Source organism: Theropithecus gelada, chromosome 2 (assembly GCF_003255815.1).
Source record: "Theropithecus gelada isolate Dixy chromosome 2, Tgel_1.0, whole genome shotgun sequence".
NCBI classification, from domain to species: domain Eukaryota; kingdom Metazoa; phylum Chordata; class Mammalia; order Primates; family Cercopithecidae; genus Theropithecus; species Theropithecus gelada.
This window is the reverse complement of record NC_037669.1, coordinates 71,027,119-71,053,124: the sequence shown is the minus strand read 5'-3', so window position 1 is coordinate 71,053,124 and position 26,006 is coordinate 71,027,119. Positions and strand designations below refer to the sequence as shown.

The window sequence follows — 26,006 nt, the reverse complement described above, 5'->3', positions numbered from 1 at the left end:
CTGCCTTCTAAGTCAAAAACAAGGAATGAGAACACATACTTGTTCTCATATTAAAATACTAGCACCTACTTTCTTAGTATTTGTGCTTAATTTTGTTTCAAGTTTTATTCACTTAAAAGAAACAAAAACATAGTCAGGCATGGTGGCTCATGCACTGACCAGCACTTTGGGAAGCTGAGGCGGGTGGATCACCTGACGTCAGGAGTTCGAGACCAGCCTGGCCAAGATGGTGAAACCCCGTCCCTACTAAAAATACAAAAAATTAGCCGTGCATGGTGGCAGGCGCCTGTCATTCCAGTTACTCAGGAGGCTGAGGCAGGAGAATTGCCTGAACTGGGGAGGCAGAGGTTGCAGTGAGCTGAGGTCACACCATTGCACTCCAGCCTTGGCAACAAGAGTGAAACTGTCTCCAAAAAAAAAAAAATTATATTATTGATACAGCAAGTTAAATTAAACCAGTAAATTTTTACTATAGAAATCGCTGTAGCAAAAGTATTAAGAGAAATAAAAATTTGATGTAATTCTGCTATACATTTAAAAATTATTCCTATATTACCATGGAACTACTGATTACCTTCAATGTACTTTTAAAAACTTCAGTGAAAGAAGTATACAATATATGATTTTATTAATAAATAGTGCAAAAGCATCAGTGATAACTGTTTGAACATTAAATTTTTTAAACAGCCATGTCTTGGCATTAGTTAATATTGTGCATATTGGCCTCTATGGCACTACAAGTAAACAGATGAAAATATTGCCCATTTTCATGCACAGGTATTCAGCTATAACACCATTTACAAATTATTATGGACAAGATAAATTCTGCAATAATATTCATTTGGATGGCCACAATTAAATGAGTATTAAATCAAGAAATAGCCTATGTTCAATATACTCCAGATGTCGGATTGTAAAATTTAATGTTATTTAAAACTTAATTCTTTATTTTCTTTAAAGGGAAATCTTTTGTGTATTTGGGTGCTCAAATGAAAACCAGGAATGCATTATTTGACCATAATAACAAAATTCACACAAAAGAGGGTGTATGCCTCCTCCCCTAAAAGAAGCAATACATTTGCTCATAATCTCTCTCTCCAGGTATCATTTCTCATATTATTAACGAAAATGCTTACAAGCACCAACACCAAAATTCTGTCTTCAAGGGCAAGTTACAAAGTTAAAAAAGAGTGGTTCATTATATAAAAAAAGACAAATCGCAGCAACACTATTGCTAAAAATAACATCAATTAAACTTCTTAGCATCCACAAAGTATATTATTTCCATAAGTTTTCTATTGTGTGGAGATTTTCCTTAAGAAGTAAAATGAAGTTTGAATAGTACAGTCTGTGGGGTGGTGACATCAGCAACCGCCAGTTCTTGTCCATCAACGAGCCCCAATTCTAAAACAGAAAAAATATAATTAATACAAGCAAAAAAAATCTCAACAGAAAGGATAATACACACGTAAACAAACTATAGAGTATTATGGTCTAGAAAAACAAGAAAATCCAATCCTCTTTAATCAGAGTAATATTTGATATCTTAGAGATTTTAAAATAATCTACTAAAAGAGCAATTAATTCTATTAATGTCTAAAGTTATAATTATTACCTGACCGTATACAAGGCATTAAGAGGAAAACTAGAACAAGCACTGATTACTTTCACCAAAAAGAGAGAAAAGAAAAAAAAAAACAATTAGTAAATACCCTATTTAAAATACCTTTCAATGTTTTGGAGAGATTTGGCCTTGTTCGTTCTTCAATAGAGGTTACCGACTAGAAAACAAAATTATTTTAATGTAAGACACATTAAAGTAAAATAAAACTTGATATAATTTTCTGAAAAAAATTAAAAATACACATTGATAACCTGTAAGTAAAGTGTTCTATTTTTTCCCTCTAGAGTGGCTGTAATGGCTGGAGATTTCATTTGCCTGAAGATTATGATGAGAGAGAAGCATCAAACATCATTTTTATCAAAAGATAACGTTTCTAAGGTTTCAAAAATCACAAAGATGATTTTACGACATAACAAAAATCTACAATACTTACAAAGAAGCACTATTGGTTAGATAATCCAAAACCTCCTGTAGTTTAGCTGATGGAGAAAACTGAATATTTTGAGGAAGCTGGCTACAAGCTGGGCAGTTTTCCTACACACATAATACACAACAAATTACAGCAGCACATGTACCAATACTAGTCTCTTTATGAACAATAAAATAAAAATCAGGTTGTTTTATAATCATGCATATTTCCTATGAAAAAATTTTTATGCTTTAAAGCCTGACTTTTCATAATAGACCATTTCTTTTAAATTACTTTGTTATAGAGTTATTTCAGGCTATAAAGCAAAAGATACATAATAAGTAGAGTTCTGGAAGTTAGAAAATGTATGGGTGACTTTGTTCAAATTTCTAACCAATAATATTTAAAAATCAAAATATGCATGATCAAAAATGTGTTCTTAATACTACTAACCTTTCTTTCTGCTTCAAATGTGTATGTATACAGCCCATCTACATCATTGAACACTAAGTAATTATTCAAGGGAATGTATGCACTGTAATGAAAAAATGTTCATCTTTATATAATTGAACCAAGTCAAAACATGGATTTACATACATATTAAAAATGAAACCCATTACCTTGTGGCTATTTTAAAAACCTCAGTGGCACACACAGCTGAAGGGGGGAGAAAACACAGGTTCTTTAACTCAATGGAAATCAGGCATGTTAAAAGTCAGTTATAAATCAGAACAGATAAATCTACATTGGCTCTTCATTAAAAAAGATATATTCCAATTTTTAAAAACTGAGAAAGTAACAAATTTTATATTTGTTTTGTGTGATTCAAGTAATAGAGTAACATTACATGTTTTTCTTGTTTATTGGATTAATAAACGGCCTGCTTCAAATGGAACTAAAATGTCTCTTGACTGCAGAGAACTTAAGATATAACGTAAGAAAAAAATATGCAAAGTCTAATGGCTAGTTCTTTTTCGACAGCTTAGTTACACAACCCATCCAAGAAGATATCAAATTCCTACAACATAAAAAAGCTGCAGCAACGTCAAAAACTAAAGGAAGCAAAATAAACTACGTGATGGCCTTTTTTTCCTCACCTGCAATGACGGCATTTGTGGAAGCTACTGCAGGAATGATTCTTTTTACTACCCCTGAAAAAATATATCAATTAAAATATGGTCATCTCTTTAAAATGAAGGAGTTCTCTTAAATTAGAAGGCATGATTATTAAATACCATTTTCTAAAACTTGATTTTTCAGACTTTCAAGCCAGAAAATAAATTTAACCATGAAACAATCTTTCACATCCCCATCATTTTGTAGTAAATTCAGAATCTTAAGCTACTGTAGCAAAGAAAACTCTCTCAAATAAGTACTACAGAAAGGTGAAACAATAACATCATAAAAGTTAACAATTTAGAGTATTTACTATGTTCCAGGCACAATGTAAAGACTAAATAAGATATTATTTAATTTTAATAACATCCTCATGTTAATTACTCTGATTTTAAACATAAGAAAAGTGAGACTGAGAGAAATTTAATAATTTATCCACAGCTATATACTTAGCAAGAGGTGGGGATGGTATATGAACACAGATATTAACTGATACACCATGAAGAATAAGTGTTATCTAATTATTCCTATAGCAGTTTCAGTCATTTGATTCACAAACATTCACAAAAAAAGAAATGCTGCCCTTTATTATCTTTTACAACTGAGGCTACACAAAATATTAAATACACTTCTCTACTTCAATTCCACATTTTTCACATCAGTATTATTCACATATTAGGAATAAACAAAGCTCCACGTTAAACCATTTTTTAAAAGTACAAAATAAATACTCCACTTTATAACTATATTTGAATTGTTCATTTTAGAAGACAAAAACTTCAGGAAATAGTAGCCATATTATTTCAGAGTGTGAGGAAGCACTACAAGATGTGTTCCCAAGACTCCAAGTATAGGCAGGTTTCAAAAACTTAAGGGAAAACGGCAAGTAGTTAAGAAGACATGAAAGAAAGACAGTTACGAAGGCTGGAAAACTTTTTTAAAAAGTTGACTGTGACCATACGATTCTCTATAGTTTTGGAGAAGAGGAAATTTAAAAAGAGATAAACTGCATGATGGTTAAACTGGAAGCTCTCCATTGAACCACATGTAGCAGGATGTACTGAAAGGAGGAAGTGGTAGTCACAAACAGTGAAGAGTATAAGAGATGCTGCCCAGTAAGAACATTGCCAAAATGGTAAGGACTCCCCTCTTTCTCCACCCCTGCCACCCATACCCCTGCCCTTTGACCAAAAAAAGCTAGAGTGGGCAGAAAGGTAACTTTCTGTTACAATGAGAACAAGGGGGAAAATCACAGAATAGATAGAACCACGGGCTTGTGCAACTTCCTTCCAGTTCTCTTTCTGTACTCCTTGTTGAGGCCCTCATTCATCAGGCTAGAAAGTACACACCAAGCCCTGGTAAAAGGTAAAGAAGGATGAATGAGACTGCATATTAAAATGGGGAGTTTACAGTTCCTGATTAGCACACACTGAATTCATTTGTGAATTCTAACAATTAGCAAATATGTGTAACACATGCTGCAGACACCATTCTAGGTGTTGTGCACAGTAGCAGTGAAAAAAAGTATCTGCTCATATAGTGATTTCATTTTGGTAGGGGAGATAACACAAAAGTAAATACTTGGAATACCTCAGATATTGAAGGGTTCTATGAAGAAAATGAGGTATGTGTTAGAGTGAGAATGAAGGATGCAGCCCATTACACAGAATGGTCAGGGAAGGCCTCCTTGGAGAGGTGACAATTTGAGCTGAAACCTAAGCCATGAGAAAGATACAGCCATGAAACGACCTGAGGAAAGAGCTGTTTGTAAACAACAACGGCAATGGTCCTGGTCCTGGGGCAAGGATGTAAGATAATGTAAGTATGAAATATTCTTTGCATAGGAGAATGAGGCTACCATTAATTAGTTCTGAGCAATTACCAAAAAAATAGAATGGTGAATGGCTCAGAAGTCATTTCAGGTTGAATGATTAGGAAAACTAGCTAAGCAGACACCTAAGAGATGAGGAGTCAGCCTGAGGGGATCCAAGGAAAGGAACTGGGGAGTATTAAAGCTCTAAGGTACAAATGAACTTGGTGTGTTCAAGAAACACAAAGCAGGTCAGTGTAGTGAGAATGCAGAGGGCAACAAGGATTAAGTATAAAATGGAATTTTAAAATGATGTTATGAGATCAGTAAATATAAGGAAACAATCACAGGAGAGAAATGGCAGATTTTCAAAAAGAAGACAAAGCTCATTCTGGTGAACTTGGTAATGATCTTGGGCAAAATTCTAAAAAAGGAAACTGTAACTAGATTGGAAACATCGATCACTACAATTGAGCATGACTGGTTACTAGACAAATCATGTTGGAGTAGCCTCATTTGGCTACTATGACTAGCTTAGCAACTCAGGAAAATGCAAAAGATAGTATACCTAGGCTTCAGGAGAGGATCTGGAAAGGTTTTTCATGACATCCTCATGAACAAGATAAAGAAATACAAAGTACTCAAGGAGGTCTGATGAACAGAATGAGATAAACCTAAAAGGGCCTGGCCAGAAGTATGATTCAGATGTCTGTTCTCAGACAGTTCAGTCTTATTACAATTTTTAATCAATTATTTGAAAAAGAAATAAAAGATATAATTATCAAAACAGGAAACTAGAAACACCAGGTAAGTTGGCAGAATACATATAAAGAGAAAAAAGCAGGTTGAATTTTAAGAATATATTTGCAAGGACCAATACTTGGATATTAAGGAAAAAAAAAAAAAGATGCTCCCCAAACTGCCAAGTTTATAATAGGCAGATGTGGCTTAGCAACTGTATATGTGGACAAAACATCCAGCTTTCAGTGGCTAGTAACATCAAAGAATCGAAAGTATAGCATCAATGTAAACAACGAACAAACAATAACACAAATACCTGCTCTCCTTTAAGACTGCATCAGTTATCAGAAGTCTATTATCTAAAATAAGACCAGTCACATAATGCTGCATGCTGGCCTGAACAATTAGGAAAAGTTGTTTTCTCTAACTATATTCCAGTTAATCAATATGGATAGCTGGAATATGATTAGAGAAAAACAACATGAGAACCTGAAGTTGTACAACATATCAAAGGGTTGGATATAGTTTGGATATTTGTCCCCTTCAAATCTCATACTGAAATGTGATCCCCAGTGTTGGAGGTGGGGCCTAGTGGGAGGTGTTTGGACCATTAGGGCAAATCCCACATGCATGGCTTGGTGCGCTCCCTGCGATATTAAGTTCATGCAAGAGCTGGTTGTTAAAAGAAGCCTGGTATTCCCTCCTCTCTCTCTTGCTTCCTCTACTGTCATATGACATACCTTGCCATCTCCCTTAGCTTTCACCATGAGTAAAAGCTTCCTGAGGTCTCACCAGAAGCCAAGTAGATGTTGGTGCCATGCTCACACAGCATGCAGAACCATGAGCCAAATGAACCTCTTTCCTTAATAAATTACCCAGTCTCAATTATTCCTTTATGAACTAATACAGGGTTAAAGAAAGTACTAGGGAGGTTTATGGCACTGATAAAAACATGCAAAGGATGTGATCACTGTCCTCAATATGTTAAAAGTTATTACTTAAAAGGGAATTAGATTGTATATGGTACTGAGACAACACTCAGACCAAACCAAAGACGATTTCCATTTTTTTGTTTGCTTGGTTTTTTGAGACGAAGTTTTGTTTCTTGTTGCCTGGGCTGGAATGCAATGGCGCAATCTCAGGCTCATTGAAACCTCGGCTTCCTGGGTTCAAGCGATTCTCCTGCCTCAGCTTCCTGAGTAGCTGGGATTACAGGCATGCACCACCACACCCAGCTAATTTTTTGTTTTTAGTAGAGACAGGGTTTTGCCATGTTGGTCAGACTGGTCTCGAACTCGTGACCTCAGGTGATCCGCCCGCCTCAGCCTCCCAAAGTGCTGGGATTACAGGTATGAGCCACAGCAGCTGGCCTGAAGACAATTTCTGTTCAATATATAGAAACTTGCCTAACAGTCCTGTCCAAATGTGAAACAGACTGTCTCTAGGAGGTCATGAATTCAGTGGAAGATAAAGTGGACAGTTTGACTTGGATGACTTACAGCCTAAGTAAGTAAGATTCAATAATTTTATTAAATTCCCCCTAGCTAATAAGTACTATAATTACATGGTACCTTTACTGAACTTCAAGTGGACGGTACTGTCTAAACTCACTTACCAATTATTCTCCTGAAAGCATCCCAGCCCTAAGTCATCCCAACATCATAATTCATGACAATTCGCTGACTTACCTTGAGTGAGTCTATACGTAACACCCCTAATATTATATTGTGATGCTCTCTCTAGGGATTTTTGGAAAATCCATTGTATATGTTCAGGATCATCTCCATCTAATGGAACCCCTTCTGTTTAAAAAAAAAAGAGAGAGAGAGAGAGAGAGAGAGAAAAGACAGGAATATGTAATCATAAAACAGTATGTTTTTAATGAAATTATCCAAAGGAATAATATAGAAAAAATACGTATTTTATGTAATCCTAGATTATTAAATTAGGTTTATTACCTCCAAAAGGCTGCTCCTTAGGCCACTGCAACATCCTTACATACTCAATACAGTGTTCTGGTAGCCTGGGCATAGATGCAATGGTGCACATGGGAAAATTAACCTAAAACCACAGTTTGTCCTTTTTAGTGAATTTTAAATGATGAATTATTTTAAAATGCAACTTGCAGTTATGATCTAGTTCTTAACAGTTTCATATAATTTGTTTCAACTCAAAATATTGTATACCATTAAAAATGCCTCTCAAACTAATATAGATTATCTGAGTCACTTCACTTAGGTTGACGTGCCTATAAAGACAGGTTTGCCTTACATTTACAAGGTATATAAAATTTAAGCTTTGTTAGACTATGAGAAGAAAAATACTGAACAGATTCTCAAATATGAAGACCTTGTTATGTTTACCTAATATTTAAGTATAAAACAAACCAAAACAAAAGCAAATTCAGAGCTAAGTGAATCCCAAGTGAATACTCATAAAATTGTTTACATTTATTATTCAAAATTTCAACTGTTCTTTAAAGTGGGTATGTAAATCAAAAAGCCCCATCCTTGGAAAGATCATTCTCATCCCTGGTATCTTTATTTCCCTGAAATAAATACAGGTGAAAACCACATAGATTACAGCTCGACATCAATATACAGCTTTGTAATTCTACTTGATATCTACTCCCCAAATAAAAAATACAAATAAAGTATGAAAACAGAATAGTATCAAAACAAGGTACTCGGTTCATATCTTTCCTCAAATAGAGCAGAATTTCATATTTTATCTTTCTTCTTAGTGTAATTTTTAAAATACAGCTACCTCTAATTAAAATTTCTAAATATTAACTAGACTTAATAATTAATCCCTAATTCCATGCCAAGATACTATAAAAGAAATACAGGTGCTTTTTTGATTACCTGTGGTGGATAAAGTTCCAGCGTGCATTCGATACAAGCAGTCATTCCAGGCAGAATCACCCGGGCATTTCCTTTAAAACCTTCTGTCCCCCCATCTATCAAAGGGACAATGGAGCTTGGATCTAAGACACCATCTTCATAATTTAGAAGAGATATCTAGGAAAACAATTTGAAGGGCTTTAAAGGAGAAGGGGATAAGAATTCAAAAGAAGATGTGAAACATTATATAATTTTTAATAGATCCAAATATATTGTGTTTTCCTACAAAATTTAAGAAGCCAAAATTAAATAAACATGAACCTTTGATCAGAAAAAAAAAAAAAAAAAAGAATTCAAAAGAAGAAGTATGCTTTCAAGTAATTCTATGAGTCGGTTGTGCTATTGAATACCAATGTATCAAATCAAGGGATTATAATATTAACAATTTGTGTCTTCACCTGAAAACCAATGACTGGCAATAAACAATGAAGTAAATATACTTAATTCAAAATTAAACTCTGATTTTTCAAAAATATGATATCAATTCTAATTTTGGGGATGTGAAGCACAGCAGCAAGAACTTCAGAGAACTATAACAAAACCAAAGTCTTTACCAGCATGCCATTTATCCATCTTCTGGCAATGATAGAGTCCAGTCCACATACAATAATATGAAATTCTACAAAAAAAAAAAAAAAAAGCAACTTTAGTTTTTAAATATGCAGTTGCATGATGATCTTTCAATGTAGATTCATCAACTGCAACAAATGTACCACTCTGGTGCAGGATGTTGATTAGGAAGGTTGTGTGTTTGTGGGAAAAGGAAGCTCCAAGCTCTATGAGAACCCAAGTTTTCAAAAATTTTCTGTTCAATTTTGTTGTAAACATAAAACTGTCCTAAAAAATAAAGTTTACTAATAAAAAAAAAAAAGCACTTGCAAAAAATAATTTGCACTTTCTAAGAAACAAACAAAAAACCACAAGCACTTTTTATTGTAATCCCACATGCGCTCTCAGAGTTCCTATTCCTTGAGTGAACTCTCATTCAGGTCAGCATAGAAAATTGTAGCTAGTCATGTCAGCTAAAACTAGCACTCTCTTTTCAGTCTATCAGCAACATTACTGAAAAGCCAACTGTGAGAGAGGAAAGCAAGTGAAGAAACAGCCTTCAAATAGCTAGCAATATTTGAACAGCTACCAACTAAAAAAGTCTAAGAATCTAGTGAGCATTTAATTTCAAGTAAAAAACTTACGTCGATAGAAAGTGTCGTTAAAATCTTGAATCTTGTTGAAATGTCTGAATATAAGTAAAGGAACTTAAGCGGCTAAGTTTTAATTTCTAAAATGAATTTGACAATGCCATAAGGAATACACTCTGCGTATATTTAAAACAAGAAATAAGTAATCAATGTTCACATCAGTGGAATTCAAGGAATCTGACTAAATGAACACAACTCTCCTTTCTGACAAAACTTTTCTGCCATTCCTCCCCTAACTACTTACTTTTTCTCATTCCTGAACCCCCATATCATTATATTTATGCCTTTGGTAGGAGGTATACTTTCTACTTTGCTTTGGTTTTTGTATAAAACCGTAAGTCCCAGGAAAGCAGAATGTGTATCTTCAATCAGCATCAAGAAGAGATGCAATAAATGTTTTAGTGAAGGAAAGATGCACATTATAGTTCCTATTTGCTAGGTGATTTTAAGAGTTACTGCAAAGCTCATTTTTTTTAACATACACAAAATTTCAAAGCTTTTTCAGGTGGTAAAGATTTTACTGTTTTTATTTTTTGTGGGGAGGAGACAAAGTATGAATTTTTTCTACCTTTCTCATTTAACTCAGTTTTCAAGTTTCCCTACCAAACCCTTGCCAGTCTTCCCATCCCTGGAGGCTAAAAAGGAAACCCCATTCAAAATTGACTGTGGGTGAGTCAATATAGCACTTAACGTTTTAATAGCATATGTGTGCAAAAACTTGTTTTAATTTTTCTAATGAATGGAGCAATTGTTTAATAATTTATAAATTATGCTACTTCTCTAAAGTGAAGATAAATAGTCCACTATAAATTTTTTAAAAGCAATACAGAGAAAAAAGGGACAATCCATGCTTCCTCTAGATTTTTAATTCTTGCCTACAAATAAAGCTATGAACAATAATTTCAATTCTAGCCCTCAGCCATTCAGACCTCTATTCCCTTTGAATACTAGGCAAGCAGGAGACTTTGTAGCTACAGCTACAAAGAGGTCAAAAAACAAACAACGCAAACAGTGGAGGAATGACAATCAGGGAACCAAGAGTCAGACTAAGAAATCTAATCTGGATTTCTAGAAAATACCCAAAGTTTCCCAGACCCACATAATGGGGATAGACTAACTGAGTGCCCCCCACTAACCAACCCACCCCCACCAACTCAATTCTTCCTTTTTCCCTACAGGGGCCTGTATTTGCATTTTTAAGCTCTTTATTTTGAAATAATATAGATTCACAGTAAGTTGCATAGACAGTATAGGTAGGTACCGTGCACCTTTCCCAGTTATATCTTACTATAGTACAGTACCAAAACCATGAACAGAACATTGGTACAATGTGTGTTTATAATTCTGTCATTTAAACACACATAGATTTGTGTAACCACCACCCCAGGCAACACACATAACTATTCTACCACAACAAAGATCTCTCTCTTGCTATGTCTTTATAGTCAGTCAGACCATTCCTCGCCTCCATGCCTAGTCCCTGGTAACCACTAATCTGTGCTCCATCTCTTTATTTTTTTTTTCTTTCTGAGACAGGGTTTCACTCTGTCACTCAGGCTACAGTGCAGTGGCACAATCAAAGCTCACTGCAGCTTCCACATCCTGGGCTTAACTGATCCTCCTGCCTCAGCCCCCTAAATAGCTGGGACTACAGGCATGTGCCACCATGCCCAGCTAATTTTTCTAGTTTTTACAGAAATAGGGTCTCATTTGTTGCCTAGGCTGGTCTCAAACAACCAGGCTCAAGTGATCTTCCCGCCTCAGCCTCCCAAAGTGCTGGCCTGAACCACCACACCCAGTCATCTCTGTAATTCTGTAATTTCAAGAATATTATATAAACAGAATCATGTAGTATACAACCTTTTGACACTGGCTTTTTTTTTTTGTCTAATAGCTGTATAACAGTATCGCTCATGGTGGTCTTGGTTTGATGTGAAATATCTTTTCATGTGCTTTTGTCATCCTTTTTAGTAAAATATCTCTTCCTATCTTTTGTCTATTTTCTAATTGAATTTTTTTTTACTGTTGAGTTTTTAGAGTTCATTATATACTCTAGATATGAGAGTCCTGTCAGATGCTTTACAAGTATTTTCTCCAGTCTGTGGCTTTTCTTCATCCCTTTAAGACGGTCTTTCACACAGCAAGTTTTTAATTCTGATGAAGTTCATTGTAGCAATTTTTTCCTTGTATTGGTCATGCTTTTACACAAAATTATTTTAATTTTTTAGAGATGATGCCTCACTAAATCATGCCCAGGCTGGAATGCAGTGGCTATTCACAGTATGACCACAGCCTACTATAGCCTCAAACTCCTAGCGTCAAGCAATCCTCCCACCTTAGCCTCCCAAACAGCCAGGACTCTGTAGTGGTGTGACAAAAGCTCACTGCTTCCTCAGTGATCTGCACTACCATGCCCCACCTTTTACAGGTCTTGCTTTTGATGTGGCTGACCTAAGCACTCTCCACCAAACCCTAAAGTTCTATCGTTTTATGGCTGTTTTTTTTTTTTTTTTTTTTTTTTTTTGAGATGGAGTCTCACTCTGTCACCCAGGCTGGGGTGCAGTGGTGCGATTTCAGCTCACTGCAACCTCAGTCTCCCAGGGTCAAGCGATTCTTCCATCTCAGCCTCCTGAGTAGCTGGGATTACAGGTACATGCCACTGTGCCCAGCTAATTTTTGTATTTTTAGTAGAGATGGGGTTTCACCATGTTGCCCAGGCTGATCTCGAACTCCTGACCTCAAGTGATCCACCCACCTTGGCCTCCCGAAGTGCTGGAATTACAGGCATGAACCACCATGCCTGGCCCATTTTACATTTTATATTTATACCTATAATCCATTTTGAGTGAATTTTGTATAAGATGTTTAGGTCAAAATACATCTTTTGCCTATGGATATGAAATTGCTCCAGTACAATTTGTTGAAGACTATGCTTCTTCCATTGAACTGTTTTGCATCTTTATCAAAAACAAATCGGCCATACTTATATGGGGCTATTTCTGGCTTCCCTATTCTGTTCTAGTCATCTATATATCCCTCTGATAATGCCACTGAGTCTGGATTACTACAGCTATATAATAAGTCTACAATTTGGATAGTGATTCCTCCCACTTTCTTTTTCAGAACTGTAGTAGGTATTCCTTTGTTTATGTAAATTTTAGAAGAAGATCATCTGTATCGACAATTTTGCTGGGATTTTAATAGAAACTATGGTATATATGTATACAAATTTACAGAGAAATGACATCTTTACTATATTTAATCTTCCAATCTTTGAAGATGGACTATCTCTCCATTTATTTAAATTTTCTTTGATTTCTTTCATCAGCAGTTTGTAGTTTTTCACTATATAAATCTTACTTAGCTTGTTAGTTTACATCTAAGTATTTATTTTTACTTGTAAGCACTTGTAAATGGCATTGTATTTAACGTTAGTTTTCACAAGTTCACTGGTATGTTGATTTTGAATTCTGTGGGACTTCCTACATAGAAATCACATCTTCTGACTTTCTATAAAATGCCAAAAGTTCTCCAGATCTAAATTCAAACTACAGTGTAAATACTCCTTTTTAAAGACATATTTATTGTAAAAATAAATTTACTCTCAAGTACCTTCCATTTGGCTAATACTATATTGACTGTCTACTCTGTCTGCTACTATAAGGAAACAAAGATTAATTGGATCCAGTCTAGGAATTTACACTCTAGTAAAGGAGATATGTAATTGATACTGATTAAGGGCAATAATGCAAAATAAAGTAGATGATGAAACAGGCTTTATAAACTTAAGTTAAAAATCAGGGCCAAAAAAATACTTATATAACTGTAAAGAAAAGACTGGAAGAATAGATAGCAAAATGTTACCAGCAGTTATCTCGGTAATAAAGTTACTACTGCTGATTTTTTTTTCCCTCTTGCTTATCTGTATTCTCTTTTAAATATCTCTTATAATAAAGGAAAAAAGCTTTTAAAAATTAAGAATTTTCTTTTTGTCAAAAGGATACGGAACTACATTGCAATTAGGAACTCTGTCATTTAGAAATTCTGCAGCAACTTCAGCCTTAGGTCTTCCAATATCTTTAGGCCTACAGGAAAAATATTTAAATTATAATTCATATTATAAATCTATATGATCTACATAACTTATTTTCAAACATAAAAATAAATTCACAGTAAGTTTACTTATAGGAAATTTAGAAGGAATATTTTTGCCTAAGTATTTTGATTTCAGTAATAACTTTTGGTAAACGGTCACTTAACCTTAAATGTCAACGCTTGCTGACGGTCCAAATTAACATGACAAGTCTAATTAAGTATTGCTTTAATTAAGTGAAAATCTGAACAGTGTTCTTCCTCCCAGATAAAGCATAATAATGCTATGATTCCTGGCCACTTTCCACTGTAAAAAATTATCCCACTCTTAGAGCTTAGAACCTTATGGTGTTACTCCGCAGGTCTTGGCTGAAATATACACAATAAGATTCATCCTTGGGATGCAAGAACCTTCATTTATCCCCTTCTTCCTGTGTGTGCTGATTAAGCAGCAAACTTTGTGTCCCCTAAGGAGCTACATGAAAAAAAAAAATCTCACTGAACCCTATATAAAATGGAAAAAAAAAAAAAGAAGTTGTAACCATGTTTTTTTCTTTTTGAGATGGAGTCTCACTCTGTTGCCCAGGCTGGAGTGCAGTGGCACGATCTCGGTTCACTGCAACCTCCACCTCCCAGGTTCAAGCAATTCTCATGCCTCAGCCTCCAGGTAGCTGAGATTACAGGCGCCTGCCACCATGCCCAGTTAGTTTTTGTATTTTTAGTAGAGACAGCGTTTAGCCATGTTGGTCAGGCTGGTCTCGAATTCCTGACCTCAGGTGATCGCCTGCCTCAGCCTCCCAAAGTGCTGGGATTACAGGCGTGAGAAACCACGCCCAGCACCATGTTTTTAAAGAAAGAATAATTCCAAAAGTGTCAGATAAAATTGCAAATGTTACTTATTATATCAAAGAAGCTGAATATATAAAGCCTCAAAAGGTCACTCTTAAATAATAACCACACATATGGATAGGAAAGGATATGAATTTCCTCCTCTAAGTTCTATACAAATGGTATTTTCTTTCCTAATATTTCCATATTCTCCTCAGAGAAATCACTCCACGTATATAATAAGAACATTATTACTTTTTTCATTACATATTTGTTTGTTATATATACGTCTATGATACCCACTAGACTATTATTTGGATGAAAGTGACCATGTTCTTACTCTCTTCATATTCCTTCATATCTAGCAGAGAGTAAATACTTTTAAAATAAATGAAAATAATAAATCGTGTGCTTAATAGAAAAAAAATCTGGAATTTCAAAGAAAAACACTTTAGCATGTCAATTTTTCTTTTTTTTGAGACATAATCTCGCTCTGTTGCCCAGGCTGGAGAGCAGTGGCGCAATCTCGGCTCACTGCAGCCTCTGCCTCCCAGGTTCAAGCAAATCTTCTGTCTCAGCCTTCAGAGTATAGCTCGGACTATGGGCATGAGCCACTACGCCTGGCTAATTTTTGTATTTTTAGCAGACATGGGACTTTACCATGTTGGCCAGGCTGGTCTCCAACTTCTGACCTCAAGTGATCTGCCCACCTCAGTCTCCCAATGTGCTGTGCTTACAGGCATAAGCCACCGTGCCAGGCTAAAGCACTGTTCTTTTTTGATTCAAAACTTTTGGTAAATGTTTTATCCTCATTTTGTACTAACTTACATAGAAAAGGCCCTGTCATAAATCAAAGAACTTAATTTCAGTATTGCATTCAATGGCTCTGCACACAGAAAGCTCCTTAGGTATGTAAAAGGGATAAAGCAGACTTCTAAGATTATTTTAAGTAACATATTCTATCTGCTTTTACAGCAGATCCCAAACAAAAGAACTCCTAGATGGTTTCTGGGAACTGTTTGTTAATTTAGCATTCCAGGATGAAGCGATCAGATTGCTCCACCTCAATAAAATGGCCTTTCACACACATCATCCTTGCAGGACACTCTGCCCAAATTATTTAACGTTGAACACAAGAATCTACCCTGAGGTTGTTGAGATTAAATGAATAATATGGATAGTTTAGAAGTACTTGCTACATATTATTACCATCTTCAACCATTTTAGCCACAAATTAAAGGGTATCAATAACCAATCAATTCAGTGGTATCTTTTTCAGAGCATTCACAACTCAAAATTTGACAAGCTGGACAGAGCCCACAAACTTTGCTATAGAGAAGGGAAATTTCAAGGGTTAAAAAACAAACAAAAAATAAAGCTTACGAGTTAAACATAAAGGTCACACTGCAATTACACTTCATTAACTTGACTTATTTTAATCCATACTTCAGTCTCATTAAGATATTCCACAAAGATAATGTAGAGGTTTTATGCCTATCCAAAAATTTAATGTTACCTTTTTGGCTAGCTCAACTTTATTCTATATACCCAGAACAATTTGAGCACTGTCAGTAACAGACGCAAACTTACTAACTAGAGAGAGAAAATAAAAGTCCTTATCTCTATGTATCTGTATCCTTTGACTAACAAATACACGCTTTTACCTAAGCTACTCAAACCCCCTCAATATTACATACTAAATTCATGAATGAACATTTCTTCATGTCTGGATACATGGCCTACTTCAGTTTTTGGTTTTCGGGTTTTATTTATTTATTTATTTATTTATTTATTGAGATGGGGTCTTGCTTTGTTGCCCAGACTGGATTGCAGTGGCATGAACACAGTTCACTGCAGCCTCGAGATCCTGGGGTCAAATGATCCTCCCACCTCAGCTTCCTATGCAGCTGGGACCACAGGTGCACAACACCACAGCCGGCTAATTTTTTTATTTTTTTGTAGAGACGAAGTCTCCCTTTGTTGCCTCTTGGGCTCAAGCAATCCTCTTACCTCAGCCTCCCAGTGTTGGGATTACAGGCAAAAGCCACCATGCCTGGCCTCTACTTCTGTTCTTAAACTCATCTTTAACAAATCACTCCTTGATGTTCTCTATATTCCATATATGCCTAAGGTAACCATCCCTCTTTGTTCTACTCCAACTGGTTCTGGTTTTTCTCTCCTCGATTTTCCATTTTCTTTCCCCTTGTAGGAAAAGCTCAAACTCTTTCCCAACTTTATTGCTCTAGTCACCATTCAAACCTTGGCTCACAAATCCCCGCCAATCTCTCACTAGGGCCTAATACTCCAGCCAATATTCTCTTCTGACATCAACTAGAGGAAGAGCTACCGTTCTTTTCTTTCTTCAGAGCACAGTTAACCTGAGGATATTCCCCAAAATCACATAAACCTTTGGAAGGAGACCTCTTTGAAAAAACAAAAACATGTATTTGTTTACGTAACTACTATCACCAAGATGCCCGAAATTTTCTTACAAAACTTTACCTAAAATGGGAGTAGTAGTTTTGTTTTTTTAAAAATAAAATTAGTATTATCCTCTCAGTCATTTTTAAAAATTAGTAAACTGCAATGTACAAGTTCAAATGATTATCAGAGCTTAAAAAAAGAAAACCACTAAGATATTAAAACTTACCTAAATAAAAACTGCCTATTTAGATTGGAAACATCTATAGTGTCCATATCTATAACATGAATCTGTCTAAAACCAGACAAGGCCTGTGGGAACAAAAACAATCCAATTAAGCAGAAGTTTCCTCACATTTAAAAATGTTAATATTTGTTTTCAATGTAGTCTTAAGTCTACAAATTCCCAGTAATAAATTCTGTGTAATTGTATTCAATGGCTGAAAAAGAGTCTTGCCAGGTATATAAAATTCAGAGTTCTTGAACAGGTCAAAAGTGTACAATCACTCAGTTTCAAATAATCTATAACCAAAAGAGAACAACTCAAAATTTATACAGATTAAAACTATTTTACATATGTATATAATTCTATAAACACATCTGTAAAATTTGTTGCTTCACTGCTATTTGATGGATACTTTAATTTTACTATGCTTGCTATTATTTTTTCAAAATAATTATTAAAAGCAATTCCTACAAGCTTTATCTTAGTTTACTTAACATTAAGCATGCCACAATTCAGAAATGGTAACTATTATAAGACATATAAAAACACACACATAGGTAGACTGTATATGTAAAAGGAATATCTTAAAAGACACTGAGTCAAGAGCAAGCAATTTAAAAAGTAGGGAAAGGCAAAAAACAAAAAACCTGTTAGGTTTCAATAACAATGCCATGAATTCTAATACTACAACCACATTCAAATTTACCAGCAGATGCAAAAAGCTGAAAAAAATAAGTCTCAATAACTAATTGATTTTCTGGTCTTGGTCAGTTTACTTAGATGATCAAATAACTTGACAATAATTTCCCCATTTTTCTGTACCCCTTTATATACCAAGAGATCTTTAAGACTTATCCATATTTGTGCTTTCAAAGTCCTGACTGTTCTCAAACTTTAGCCCCAACCACTCCACAGAAACTGTACTTGTCAAGATCACCAATAACCTCCGTATTGCTAACTCCAATGACCAATTCTCAGTCTATCTGACCTTACCTTTCCGAGATATTAGGTGGGGTGGGTCACTTCCTCCACCCTAAAACATGTTCTTCATTTGGTCACCACACTCATGAGAATTTGAACACTTTTTAAAAATTGCTTTCCAGTTCATTCAGTTTCCCTCCTACTTTACTGGCTAGAATTCAGAGCAGCCTTGTGCTTTGTTCTTGTAAGATCTCAGATGATCTTATAAGATATAGACCATCTAGCAGACATCTCAGACTTAACAGTTTCCAAAACCAAACTTGATCACTCTTGCTCACCACAACCACCAAATCTGTTCTTTTCCAGATCTTCCTCATTGCAGTAACTCCATGTTTCCAGGTGCCCGCCCCCAGAGCAAAAACTCTGTTGTATCATCCTTGATTCCTTTCTCTCACAGCACACCACCAATCCATCAGTTAATCCTGTTGATTCCATCTTCAAAATATATCCATAATCTGACCACCTGTCACCACCTCCAATGCTACCATCCTGTTCCAAGTCACATTGTCTCTTGTCTAGAGGACTGTAATAATCTCCTAATTAGTCTGTTTCTTCCCCCTCCCTGCTCTTCCCTTAGTCTATTCTCAATGCATCAGCCTCAGTGATCTAGGTGAAAAGTCAGTCAAGTCTCTCATTGCATAAGTCTCTCCAATGACTTCATGACTCAGAGTAAAAGCCAGAGCACTTACAATAACCTCCAAAGTCTTTTGCGATATCCACTCCAAGCTCCTCCATCTCCCATTATCTCTCTGATATGGTCTCCAAAAATGCTCCCCCAACCCACTTCTGCTCTATGATAGCCGTCTTGCAGTCCTTGAACAAACAGGAGTGCTCCACTTCATAGCTTTGTACCTGCTATTCTCTCTAACTAGAATATTCTTCCTACAGATATCTGTATGGCTCATTTGCTCACCTTCATACTCAAACAGCACCTTTTTGTAAACCTTTTCCCTTCACACCATTTGACATACTATATACTTACTTTTTCATTCAACTAAAATGTGAGCCCCACCAATGCAAACATCTCTATTTGTTCAATGCTGTATCTTCAGCATCTAAAATGGTGCTTGGCATATGGGGGAGGAGGCTCAATAAATATGTGCTCAACCAGTATTATTATTGTTATAATAATAATAATAATAATTATTATTATTATTATTTGAGACAGAGTCTCGCTCTGCCGCCCAGGCTGGAGTGCAGTGGTGTGATCTGGGCTCACTACAAGCTCTGCCTCCCAGGTTCACGCCATTCTCTCGCTTCAGCCTCCTGAGTAGCTGGGACTACAGGCACCTGCCATCACACCCAGCTAATTTTTTTTTTGGTAGTTTTTAGTAGAGACAGGGTTTCACCGTGTTAGCCAGGATGGTCTCAATCTCCTGACTTTGTGATACACCTGCCTCGGCCTCCCAAAGTGCTGGGATTACAGGCGTGTGCCACCGTGCCTGGCCTAATATCATGTTCTTTTTCATTAGAATGAGCCTTTAGGGGGCTTACAATGAATTAAATAAGCAAAACAAGGAGTAACATTGAAAACCCTTAGTTTTCTTCTTTTGTGTAAAAGATTACTATAATGCAATAAAGAACAGGGCCAGTTCTTAAAGTTGCTTGGTGACTAATCTTCAGATTTAATCTTCAATTATTTTACACTTAAAATTAGTAAATATCACATTTGCAAATAATGGCTTCAAAATTTAGTAAGCTTTAGGAAACTTTTATAGGTACATTCATAATACCTAACAAAAACCAATGCCCATCCTCCATAAATACAGTGGAGTACATTTAAACTTTTACAACTTCACTCAAGTGACATTAGTGTTTCTTAATAAAACTAATGTGGCTATGTTTATATTTAAACTTTAACCCCCTTGGCCAATTATTAGGGTCCTCCATCTGGCTGTGACCTGCTTTATGTTCTAAAGAGTCTATTCCAACATTTCCACTTTTCTACACAGCAACGAGAAGCCTAGCATATAACTCTAAACCAATTCTGCCTCTACTCATTTGTGTTAAATAAACTCATGAAGATTTATGAAAAGTTATTTTGTGATTAGAAAAAGTCAAGGAAACCAATTAATTAAATCAAATTGTATACTTAATTTACTTCCAAATATATGGAAATAAGTTCAGTAAAGGTTTAGCTTTCCCAAATCTTAGGTGTCCACAATTGTCTTATCAGGTCATATAATGACCTAATGGTTCACTGAAAAAGAACACTTAACTAAGAACTGATGACCTGGATTCAATTCCAGGCACATAGCTATAATCCAGAAAAACTTCAGCAAGTCAGCCAGCATCACTAAACCTCAATGTCTCCCTCTATATTAAATTGGGCAATGCCTTACCCGCCTAGCTGGGTTATTTGGGGAAGCAAAAGAAATAATAAATTATTTGAAACTATACATTAAAATATGAATTACCAGTTTTGTTATTTACTTCACTGAAGTTAGGAGCGTTTTGCCACAGGAAGAACCAAAATTTGTTAAAGATCAGAGAAAAAAATGGAAGTATGAAATTTTATCAAAAACCTTATAGGTGAGAGCTTTAGAATTTAAAAAGTTCCAAAGTTCTACCATTTTAATTACTGTTTGGAATTTGACATGCTAAACTTATCTAACAAAGGCTCAAGAGAAAAGGTTAATAATCACAAGAAATTTCCTAGTATGACAGATAAGTAAGGTTTACTTATCACAAAGAAGAAAAAAATATGTATTTATATATATATATATATATTACCAGATTTTTCAGGAGCTCACATCCTAAGCCGCCAGCTCCAATGACTAGAACTTTACATGTATCTAATAAGAACTGGAGAGACTGTAAAGAATGGAAAGGCATATTAAAAGCTGGGTGATAACCACAAGGACTATAAATAAAGCAACAAACTTTAAAATGGTTTCTGATGTTTCCATGAAAAAATGCAATTAGGAAAAAGAGCAGACTTTGTATTTGATCAATTATTTGAAATTTATGAATTCTATCAAACCAGGAATTCTAAGACTCTAATGATTTCAGAAGTTTCAATGTTAATTTTTTTTTTTTTTGAGACGGAGCTCACAGGCTGGAGTGCAGTGATATGATCTCGGCTCACTGCAACCTCCACCTCCCAGATTCAGGTGATTCTCCTGCCTCAGCTTCTCCAGTAGCGGCACTACAGGCATGCACTACCACGCCTGGCTAATTTTTATATTTTTAGTAGAGATGGGGTTTCACCATGTGGGCCAGGCTGGTCTCGAACTCCTGACCTCAAGTGATCTGCCCACCTCGGCCTCCCAAAGTGCTGGGATTACAGGCAAGAGCCACTGTGTCCAGCCGTTAATGTTTTTAAACTGCCTTTTATTGTATGAAATTAAAAGGCTATTTTTTACAAGGAAAATTATCTCTAGTTTGTTTTTTAAATTTTGGAAAGGGATACAGAACATCAAATTCAGTTATTTAACTGACTTCCCAAAAATATAAAAGTTTAAAAATTTAAAAAACAGAGGATCAAGCACTGCCCCAGGTTTTTAAAGGACTAAAACAATAAGGTAAAAAGAGTAACAGGGTTGGGCACTGTGGCTCACACCTGTAATCCCAGCCCTTCGGGAGGTCGAGGTGGGCGGATCACCTGAGGTCAGGAAAGACCAGCCTGGCCAACATGGTGAAACCCCATCTCTACTAAAAATATAGAAAATTAGCTAGGTGTGATGGTGGGCACTTGTAATCCCAGCTACTCGGGAGGCTGAGGCAGGAGAATCACTTGATTCTGGGAGGCAGAAGTTACCATGAGCTGAGATCCTGCCATTGCATTCCAGCCTGGGTAACAAGAGCAAAACTCCATCGGGTGGGGGAGGGGGGCGCGGGGAGAGTAACGGCTGGTTTTTTTTTTCTTTATGAGACAGAGTCTCACTGTGTCACCCAGGCTGGAGTGCTGTGGCATGATCAGAGCTCTGTGCAGCCTCCACCTCCAGATGCAGTCAAGCAATCCTCCCACCTCAGCCTCTTGAGTAGCTGAAACCAAAGACATGTATCATCATGCCCAGTTAATTTTTTTTTTTTTTTTTTTAGAGATGGGTTCTCTCTATGTTGCCCAGGGTGGTCTGGAACTCTTGGGCTCAAGTGATCCTCCCGCCTTGGCCTCCCAAAGTGCCGGGATTACAGGCATGAGACACCTTACCTGGCCAACATCTCCTTTTGAATAAAGTGAACAAAACTCACAAAACATGAGATAGACAATTCCTTATCAGTAGAAATACAATCATTTAACAGAAGTAATAATCTTAAATTATCAGGCAAAAAAAAAAAAAATTTAGAAGCACAAGAAAATATGGTGTATTATCCAAAGAAAGACAGAATTAATGCTTTCAAATCTTTTTTTCTTTTCTTTTATTTGTAATGCTTTCAATTCTGCCCAGCATTAAAGGAGAAAGTTATTCAGATGAGACACTGGGCCAAACCAAGAGTTTGCATGTTATTTTATAGGAGTAACACAATATTTCTATTTCAAAATATTATCTTTTTATAAATACAAAAGGACATAAAGATGTGCTATAGAGTACTTTTCCCTACCCTGTAATAAAAAAATAAGTCACATATAACTGAACACTTGCCTTAAGACACTATCAGTCCAAAATTCTATGCCTCTATTATTTAGTACTCACATAATTCTTAACATGCAATTAATTATACTCAAAGCTAAGATGTTCATTCCAATTCAATTCCAAAATTTAAATAAGCACATCTATATTCCTATAAAAATTAATTTCTCACAGTAGCACTACAAAAGGGGAGTATGTTTCAGAAAGCATTTTAAACTGAAATTTTAAATTTTTACATGAGGTCATACAGTTATTTTTCTCACGAAAACTTTCAACTTATATTACATGAGAAATGTGATGACTCAAATAGTCATTCAAACAAAATCAGTTGTGAATATTCAATTTCATATTTTAAGAAAAATTTAGTTTCACAAAACAATTTTATTGTAAGAGCAAATTAAAAAGGAAGCATTCTATTAGTTTTGAAACATTAAACTATTAGAGCAGTTATTTAAAAATAAACGTTTCTCACTTCAGTGCTCGGTTCGAAATCAGGGTGTGTGAAGGGTCCAGATCGCTCGAGGAACTTCTTTACATGGTTCCAGCGACCTTCCCAGTCTCCAGTGTCCCCACACCCACCATCAACAGCCATTCTGCACAGAACACAGTAAATTCAGCTGCAAAGATCAGTACGAAAAAAAAAACACCTACAACTATTATGGTATCCCCAAATGAAAAGGTAACCACACCAGACCTGCTCAAATAAAAAGGGAAATTTTCAGCGTGATTATGTTTATGCTTTGAAATTTTTTCTTGCCTATTATACAATTCACTTAAAGTTAAGAACTGCATGTTTCTATTTTTATTTCACCTAATGGATGAAATAAATCAGTCTACATGTTTTTGGTTTCCTAAAGGAATCCAAGGTCCAACTTAGGATATTGGTCTGTGTGAGAAATTGACTTCTCTACATTTGGTATTTACAAAAAAAATCACTGCAAACTTCCTCAATCTGTTGCTTCAACACACTTGCATTAGGAAATATGAGATATAACAGAGAAAAAAAGTCACACTTTGAGAATTTTGATGCTTATGTGTCTGATGCAAATTTAGTATTTATGTGTCCTTTCCAAAGGTGTAATATAAAAATCATTTTGATGCGAGGACTTTTCACACACTTTTCTCAGAAATAGAGGTTATTTTTTTTCTTTTCTTTTTTTTTTTTTTTTTTGAGACAGAGTCTCACTGTGTTGCCCAGGCTGGAGTGCAGTGGCATGATTGCAGCTCACTGCAGCCTTGCCCGTCTGGGCTCAAGCGGTTCTCCTTTTCTCAGCCTCCCAAGTAGCTGGGCCTACAGGTACGTGCCACCATACCCAGCTAATTTTTGTATTTGTAGTACAGACAGGTTTCGCCATGTTGCCCAAGCTGGTCTGGAACTCCTGAGCTCAAGTAATCCGTCCACCTCGGCCTCCCAAAGTGCTGCGATTACAGGCGTGAGGCCACCGCACCTGGCAGAGGTCCTAATTTATTAAATAATCTCTTAATACTGTGAGGCGGCTTTTCTTGCCACTAAACACAAAGTTTTAGGTTACAATTACGCCACAGATAGGCATATAGATAGGCAGATAGAAACCTTTTAGAACATACAACAGAATAAGGTGGGACTCCTCTACAAAATGCATCTATTTTATAATTCGTGTAAGATTCATGTTTGGCTGTGATTATTTTTAATTTTCTAATTTCCTATAACCCCACGGTTTCTACCGTCAAATATATTAGTAATATCCAATTTTTACAAAAGGGACCAAGAAGTATTGCCTAGCAATAAAAACCATAGGTTTGATGTCAGAGCTGTGTTGGGTTCCACAATCAACAGCACTGTGACCTTGAGCAGATTATTCATAGCCATAAACCTCATCTGTAGGCCGTTCATAGCTACTTATTTCGGCCATGAGGAGAGAGAATCACATAGCAGACTCAGTACAGTACATGGGATATGGTAAGCAATGTTTGTGATTTCATGTAAAAATGGGAGGGAAATAAAAGGCAGGAAAGAATGTGAAATTAAGTTTGTCATTCCAGTCCTCTTGCAGCTGAAATTCAACTATCTGAGGGATATACATAAAGATCAAAGCACTGCTACTGGGAACTGGCACGGAAATTACAAACTCACCATAACCAATGCAAGAGTATTTTTTCCCCGCCCAGGCAGGGAGGGGAGTAAATTTTGTGGCGCTGGCCAGGTTAGAAAACACTTCGATTAAATCTGTCTCACCAGCATAGAACTAAGCATCTGATAAGAAATAGGTTGTGTAGTAAATGGGAAAAATAGGCTGTTTGAGGTCAACAACCTCTTTTAAGAGTCAATTATTTTGCCAAAATGACTGGAGTGCCTAGCACAATATCTGACATGTAGAGTTATCATTAAAAGTTTGCAATTAGTACTACTGTCTCAGTGTTTGCAAAAGGTCACAAAACGGTCTTGTGCCCTTTTCCTGTGTGTTTAAGGTAGATTGCCTTTTCACAGGGTCACGGCTCTGACAATTTGGGATGGAGGAAGAGGAGTGCACAAGGGTCCTTCCTCAAAATCTTTACGTCAGGCACCCCGGAGGGCCCCTGCAGGAGCTGGGGCAGTGCAGCCTGGCCCCGATGCCCGCACCGGGCAGAGACCGGGAGCGGCCCGCCAGGCCCCCGGGGTTGCGGGACGGGGATCAGGGGATGAGGCCGCGCGGCCTGCGCTCCGGGTGTCCCCCTCCCAGCCCCCCGGGCCCGCTGCGGCTGGTCCCCTAGGCCTGGGGTGGGGGGAGGCGGGGGTCCCCGGAGAGGGCCCCGGCCTCCCGGCAGCACTAACTTCTCAGCCAGCAGCTCCTCTATTCTCCTTCTTTTCTTCTCCCTAAAAGAGAGAATAAAAGAAGGGTCAGCATCGCGCTACACACTGGGCGCCGCGAGGGGAGGGGGGCGAGGGGACGGGGCGGGGGGTGAGGGGATCCCGGGTGGCGGCGGCAACCGCCCACCGCCGCGCTCTCTCACAACCCAGCCCAGCCCTGCGCGACTGCAGAGCCCCGGTACTTACGGCTCCTCGCCATCCGCCATATTGTTCTCCGCCTCTTCCCAGGTGCCCCCGCGCGGCGGGGCGGGGAGG

At 36.7% G+C, this 26,006-nt stretch overlaps 1 protein-coding gene across 5 annotated transcripts; it reads right to left on the bottom strand.

The window, feature by feature from the left end:
- Window positions 1-609: 609 nt before the first annotated feature.
- Window positions 610-26,006, bottom strand: UBA3 (ubiquitin like modifier activating enzyme 3). 5 transcript variants are annotated; one of them, XM_025377929.1, is made up of 18 exons: window positions 25,938-26,006; window positions 25,716-25,757; window positions 23,397-23,517; window positions 21,084-21,164; window positions 17,373-17,455; window positions 13,807-13,887; window positions 9,797-9,840; window positions 9,158-9,222; window positions 8,565-8,720; window positions 7,659-7,761; window positions 7,389-7,502; window positions 3,131-3,184; window positions 2,654-2,690; window positions 2,487-2,568; window positions 2,058-2,158; window positions 1,876-1,939; window positions 1,727-1,781; window positions 610-1,404 (listed from the first exon to the last, which is right to left on the bottom strand). In XM_025377929.1, exons 1-18 carry the CDS (start codon window positions 25,955-25,957, stop codon window positions 1,316-1,318), a joined length of 1,392 nt encoding a protein of 463 aa, XP_025233714.1. In that variant the 5' UTR covers window positions 25,958-26,006; the 3' UTR covers window positions 610-1,315. The 5 variants fall into 5 exon arrangements, with proteins under 5 accessions (XP_025233714.1, XP_025233715.1, XP_025233717.1 ...); XM_025377930.1 differs by having other exon boundaries at window positions 7,389-7,499; XM_025377932.1 differs by lacking the exon at window positions 21,084-21,164 and having other exon boundaries at window positions 25,938-25,982.

Excerpts from the sequence above, each read along its gene's own strand:
- UBA3 (XM_025377929.1), bottom strand. The coding sequence starts at position 25,957 with ATGGCGGATGGCGAGGAGCC. Across the intron at positions 13,888-17,372 it reads AATAGGCAGTTTTTATTTAG|GCCTAAAGATATTGGAAGAC; the intron begins GTAAGTTTTAAT and ends TTTTTCCTGTAG. Across the intron at positions 2,691-3,130 it reads CACAAATGCCGTCATTGCAG|CTGTGTGTGCCACTGAGGTT; the intron begins GTGAGGAAAAAA and ends TCCCCCCTTCAG.